General features: G+C 39.1%; 1 protein-coding gene across 1 annotated transcript in view; it reads left to right on the top strand.

Moving 5' to 3' along the window:
- Positions 1-4,408, top strand: part of LOC103202872 (intelectin-2-like) — a 15,329-nt gene extending 10,921 nt beyond the window's left edge. Inside the window, exon 7 of the mRNA XM_007947800.2 lies at positions 4,256-4,408. Within this exon, the coding sequence (XP_007945991.1) occupies positions 4,256-4,408 (153 nt within the window). The remainder of the gene's footprint in view (positions 1-4,255) is intronic.
- Positions 4,409-6,861: the final 2,453 nt, after the last annotated feature.

Here is a 6,861-nt window from a genome sequence, read left to right as displayed (position 1 = left end):
TCTTTAACAATTTTGTCTGTGGTTTTATTTGTCTCTTTTTGTTCTGGAATTCTGATTACATGTAGGTTATTCTTTTTGATGATATCCCATGTGAATCTTAGGCTTTCTTCATTTTGTTTTGATCTTTTTTTTCTGATTTATTCCTTTCCAGAGACGTGTTCAGGTATTTGCTTTTAATCTCCATAATTCTGTCATTCATTGATTCAGTTCTGCTCCTTTGCCCATTCAATATCTTATCTATTTCTGAAAATTTACTATTAATCTTCTGGATTTCTATTTCTAATTTTTCATTTATTTTGCTATTTTATTCTTGTATTGTCTTTCTAAATTGTTGTGGTTTTTTTTTTTTTTTCTGTTTCCCTTGATCTGTCTCTCAATTTGTTGAAGCTACCTAAATATAATTCTTTTGAATTGCTTAGCAGGGAGTTCTAATACTGTGTCTTCCTCAGGGATGTGTTTTGGGTTTGTATCCTGGTCTCTTGTTTCTCCTGCTTTATCTTGCTTTTTTGAGTGGATTGTGATGCTCTGTTGTCTCCAAGGCATTGTGACGTTTTTGTGTTGATATTTAATTGGTGATTGTATGTTGCAGTGACTTGCCCATGATTTTCGTTTTCTTTGTTTTGTTTGTATGTTATCTGCATAAGCAGGGTAATGTGCTGTGCTCCTCTATTCACTACTGGACAGCACTTATACACTCAACACCTGTCTCCTTTCTGGTTGTCAGCCTCTTGTATGTCCCTGCTGACCTTGGAATCTGAATGAGAATGCTGTCACTTTAAAATCCAAAATGGCTGCCACTTGTAAAGATTCAAAATGGCTGCACCCTCAGTCACTTTAAATATCCAAAATGGCTGCCATGTGTAAACAATCAAAATGGCTGGGCTCTCTGGACAGTGGAAAGTCAATAGCTCACATTATTTCCCTCCTTGCTATTTTCCTTCCTAGTCATAGGCCACCAGTGCTGTCGTCCCTGCAGACTTTGGTGACCAGGGGTGATCTTTAGGTCAATTCTGAGGTTCCATCATCACTTGGAAATATTCAGGCTGTTGGTCCCATCAGAGTAGCTGACCGTTCTCAGCTCTGACCATCTCTGTACTCACTGTTTCCTTTCAGGTTTTTCCACTAGTTGGTGCCTAATCCACTTCTGTCTAGTTCCTTTCAAAGCTCAGAGCTCCAGGATTATCTTCTATATCTCTATCAATTGGTTTTTCTTTCTTTGTTGAAGAGGGTATGTGTCACTTGTCTGCCTATTTCTCCATCTTACTGGAAGTCCCCATCATCTGATTTCTTGACTACTACTTCCATGGGTGTTGATTGATGGGGGATCCAAATAAAAATGAAATCTCTGACAACTTCAACCTTTTCTCCATTTATTGTGAGGTTACTTATTGGTCCAGTTGTGAGAATTTATGTTTCTTTATACTGAAGTGTAATCTATACAGAAAACTGTAGTCTTTGATCTTCATTAGTAAGTGCTTCAAGTCTTCTTCACTTTAAGCAAGTGAGGTTGTTTCATCTGCATATTGCAGGTTGTTAACGAGCTTTTCTCCAATCCTGATGCCACATTCTTCCTCATATAGTCTAGGTTCTCAGATTATTTGCTCAGGATACAGATTGAATAAGTATGGTGAAAGCATACAACACTGATATACACCTTTCCTCATTTTCAACCATGCAGTATCCCTTTATTCTGTTCAAATGACTGTTCAAATGAGCACAATTAAGAGTTCTGAAATCCTGTTCTTCACAATGTTATCCATAATTTGTTATAATCCACATAGTTGAATGTCTTTGCATAGTTATCAAAACACATGTAAGCATCCTTCTGTTTTTTTTTTTTTTCCAGCCAAATCCATCTGTCAGCAGTGATATCTCTCATTTCATGCCTTCTTCTGAATCCAACTTGCATTTCTGGAAGTTTCTTGTCAACATACCGCTGCAACTATTTTTGAATTAACTTCAGCAAAATTTAACTCATGATATTAACAATATGGTTCAATAATTTCTGAATTCTGTTGGGTCACCTTTTTTTTTTTTTTTTTTTGGAATGGGCACAAATAGGGATCTCTTCTAGTCAGTTGGCCAAATTTCTTAGCATAAATGAGTGAGTATCTCTAGCACTGCATCCATTTGTTGAAACATCTCAATTGGTATTCCATCAATTCCTAGAGCCATGTTTTTCACCAATTCCTTCAGTGTAGCTTGGACTTCTTCCTTCAATACAATTGATTCTTGATCATATTCTATTTCCTGAAATGGTTGCATGTTGACCAATTCTTTTTGGTATAGTGACTCTGTGTATTCTTTTCATTTTCTTTTGATGCTTCCTGGATGGGTCAAAATTTTGGCCATAGAATCTTTCAGCATTGCAACTGGAGGCTTGAATTTTTTCTTCAGTTCTTTCAGCTTGAGAAAGGCCACGTATGTTCTTCCCTTTTGGTCTTCTAACTCCAAGTCTTTTCACATTTCATTTTAATATTTTACTTTATCTTCTCAAGCCACTCTTTGAAATCTTAGGTTCAACTCTTGTATTTATTTTCTCATTTCTTTCTTATTTCTCCCATTTACTTTAGCTTCTCTCCATTCAAGAGCAAATTTCAGAGTCTCTTCTGACATTCATCTTGCTTTTTTCTTCCTTTTCTGTCTTTTTAATGACCTTTTGCTTTCTTCTTCATGTATGATGTTCTTGATGTTATTCCATAACTCATCTTGTCTTCAGTCATTGGTATTCAATGTGTCAAATCTATCCTTCAGATGGTCTCTAAGTTCAGATGGGATATAATCAAGATCATATTTTGGCTCTTGTGGACTTGTTTCAATTTTATTCAGCTTCAACTTGAACTTGTGTAGGAGCAGCTGATGATCTATTCCATAGTCAGTTCCTGGTGTTGTTCTGACTGATGATATTGAGCTTTCCTATTGCCTTTTTCAATAAGTGTAGTCTATTTGATTCTTATATATTCCATCTGGTGAGGCCCACATGTATAGTTGCTGTTTATATTGTTGAAAAAAACCCAAGCATTTGTAATGATGTGTTATTGGTCTTGCAAAATTCTATCTAGCAAAGGATGGAATAGCACTTTTTAGCACAAATGAGAAGCATATTCAAAGCCAGTGGTGTTTGAGAGAGCATGGTTTGTTGAAGCTGTTTTGTAATTTGGAGCACAGAGTGTATATTGGGGACAGGAAGGAGATGATTCTGGAAGTATCTACAAGAGCTAAGGTAGGGAGATGTTTACATTATGGGAATTATTTGAGAATTTTGAATTCAATAGTGACTTGATTAGATTTGGTTTTTATAAAGATCACTCTGGTAGTGGTGTGGAGGACTGGATTTAACACCAGGGATATTAGGGACAAGGAGTTCAGTTATGAAGCAGGTGCAAAGGTCCAAATGTGAAATACTAAGGACTTGAACTAGGACATTTTTGATAGGTATGGATGAGCATGGATAGATTCCAGAGATACATAGGTGATATGGAATCAACAGTTCTTGATGACTAGATGATGACTATGGGAGATAGAAAGTAAAGAAGACTAAAATGACTTTAGTTTTTTTGTCTTGGATGACTGAGGGCTATCATTTAATCAAGATTGGATGACAGGATGAGAAACAGATGTGAGGTCAATAATAAATAATTTTGTTTTGTTCAGGTGGAGCTTGAGATACGTTTGAGACATATAGGTGGAGACATCCAGGCAGCTGTTGGATATAGAGGTCTCACACATAAGAAAATCTGAGCTAGGTTGTCAAAGACTTAGGAGTTGTCCATATACTGTTGTTGTTGTTATGTGCTGTCAAGTCGGACCCGACTCATAGCGACCCCTCCTTGGGTTTCCAAGGCAGTATCACTACGGAAGTAGATTGCTCCATCTTCCTTCCGAGGAGTGGCTGGTGGGTTTGAACCGCCAGCCTTCTGGTTAGCAGTCAAGTGCCTTAGCCAGAGAGAAGATGAGCCATACCTGGGAGAGTGAGGTGTGGACTGAGCCTTGAGGAATAGCATTCAGGGAGTGGGTAGAGGAAGAGAGGCCCACAGAGGGACCTGAGAATGAATGCCAAGTAAGATACAAAAGAAGGCAGGAGAGAGAGCATTACTTCAGAATTCACTGGAGGGTTTTAAGGGAGTGAAGGGGCAACACCATGGAAGCATGTGGCAAAGCTAAATAGGATGAGGACCAAAGATTCTAAGTGATTTGACCATTAAGAGCTTGCTGGTGTCACCTCGTTATGTCTCCTCCTCTCCTTGTTTGCCAGCACTGCATTGGAGGAGGAGGATTCTTTCCAGAGAGAAATCCCAGGCAGTGCGGGGATTTCTCTTCCTTTGATTGGGATGGATATGGAACTCACAGACGCTACAGCTGTAGCCGGGCGATAACTGAGGCAGCCGTGCTCCTGTTCTACCGATGAGAGCTCTGTGGTGTGGGACCTCAACACGCTCCCAATCCTGGATACTTGGAGACAGATAACCTGGAGTGCTAACAAGGAGGAGAGGATAATAAATTGTATCAATGAGTGACTCTGGGTTTCTCTGAACTCTTTTTATAAATTGGCTGAGACCCTGAGGGATAGTTTAAAAGAATACCTACTTTTCTGGTAAATTTCACCTCAGACATTCTAGGTTTGCAAGTCTCAGGTATTCCAAAGCATGTGTGTGCCCCTCTTTCTAGGAGAACTTGGATTAGATTTAAGAGCAGGAGAAAATATTCCACATTAATTCTTTCTAACTCACCCTTATTGTCTAATCATATAAAACCCTCAGTATAAACATCTTGAAGAAGAAAAGGTGACTATAACTTAGGTTCAGAACAACAACAAAAAGGAAATAGAGGGCACCACCAAAGCCGCTTATTTCCTTTCTTATCCTAGCTTTGGCACTTAGGATAGTCTAACTATGTAGGTGGTAATTTCTGAGCTTCCATATTCAGTTGCTTATTCAAAAGCGGAACAAGGGTTCAAATCGAGTCCTAATATATCATCTGCACAAATAGAGTGATAAATGCACCAGTCATGGTTTGTGAGTGGGACTCAGATGTTTTAAACTGCTTTGCTCAAAATGCAAATCTGCTCATAACTTTCTCCTCTTCCATCGCCACATTTTTCCTCCATTACTCAAGGACTAGAGCAGTAGTTTTCAATCGGACTGGAAGGTGGGAGTCATTGGTTCTTAATTGGACTGGAAGGTGTGGTTTTGATCTCAGGTAGCAAATAAAAACACAGGAGACCCATTTAAATTTGAATTTCAGATAAACAATGAATAAAGTTTTTAGTACAAGTATATCCCATGCAGTATTTTGTGTGGTAACTCTGCCCCAGGGAACATTTGGCAATGTTTGGAGATATTTTTGATTGTAAATTGACGAGGAGTGGGGAGGACTGCTTGCTCTAGTGAATAGAGGCAGCAATGCTACTCAACATCCCACATTGAACAGGACATCCCATCTGTACAACAAAGATTCATGTAATTTGGAATGTCATTAGTGCTACTGTTGAAAAACCCTGGACTTGAGGATTTTGTTTCACTTTTATAGAACAGAAGTCATGAGGCCCTGGCCTTTGGCATCTGAAGGCAAGAGAAAAATCTTTGAAGATGTTTAATTAAGAAAATATTCCCAATGGTTGTTCTTGCTTAAACTTGATTTATAATGTATTGGGTCAGCCACTGCCAGTGTCTTTGCTTTTTTCCACTGTTGTCTATCTTTTTCTTCCTTTGTAACAGTCCTTTATTCTTCACTAGCTCATTGCTGCCTTTTCTTTTTATTCCTTTATTCCCGGTTTACTTTTGTTTCCTCATTTTTTTTCCCCACCCCCCTCCCGCCTTCTAATTCAGGGGTCTGGGAAAATACACAGTACACTGAAGTACGATAACTAAAGAGTTTAATAAAGAGACTATTTACAAAGGTGTGGGTAGGGTTAAGAGAAACCAGGAGATATGAAGTGTCCCAGATCAACAGCATTAGGGAACAATTACTAGCCTTAGGACTGAAGGGCAAAGGGAAGGAAAAGTTACAGGAACCCCAGGAGAAAATAACATAGAAGAAATTTGCCAAGAATTTGGCCTTTGGTAGAACGATTTAGCCAATTTATAGCACCAGAGCGGAGGAGTTATTATCCTCATTAATTATCCTTCTGCTGCTAGGTATTGTCAATACCTCTTACTGGCTAGGCTCAACGGAAGCCCGAGGGCAAGGGAATCCATGACTGTATTCCAAACAGCCTCCTGAGCAATCAAGCAGCAAGAAGAATGGCAGAGAATGGATCTTGAAGGGAAAATGAAATATACCCAGCACAGTCTATGTTTTTTTTTCATCAGCATCAATTTTCTTTTCTTTGTTCAAATGAAAAATTCATGCCTCCAACCCAGAGGATGCACAATTGTTCCGTCAGTTCTCATGTCATTATGGGGTGATATCAATTCAGTCACACCTCTGTGAAACCTAATACATTAACTGCCACCAAATGTTTTCATATAAGACCCAAAAGCCCAAATCAAACCCATTGCCTTCAAGTCTATCCTGACTCACAGACACCCTATAAGACAGAGTAGAACTGCCCTTCAAGATTCCCAAGGCTGTAAATCTTTACAGAAGCAGATTGCCACTACATTTCCCTGTGGAGTAGCTGGTGGGTTCAAGCCATCGACTTTTTCGTTAGCTGCCTAGTGTCTAACCATTGCATCACTGGTGTCCCAGTTCATATAAGGTAGCAGGGGAAAAAGAATCAGGGGAAGCGATTAACATAAAATAGCTGCTACAGCCATGGGTTTTGAGGCTGAGCCATTGGTGTTTCAAACCCAGCAGGATGCACATGGTGCACCAGGTATCAGCCTAGCTTACAGACTGAGATAGACTAGGAAGAAGGAA

The sequence above is a fragment of the Orycteropus afer genome, unplaced genomic scaffold (assembly GCF_000298275.1).
Source record: "Orycteropus afer afer isolate SDZICR_OR568_19922 unplaced genomic scaffold, OryAfe1.0 scaffold00193, whole genome shotgun sequence".
Lineage (NCBI taxonomy): Eukaryota > Metazoa > Chordata > Mammalia > Tubulidentata > Orycteropodidae > Orycteropus > Orycteropus afer.
Note: the sequence above shows the minus strand (reverse complement) of the source record. Positions and strands in the feature narration are given on the sequence as shown.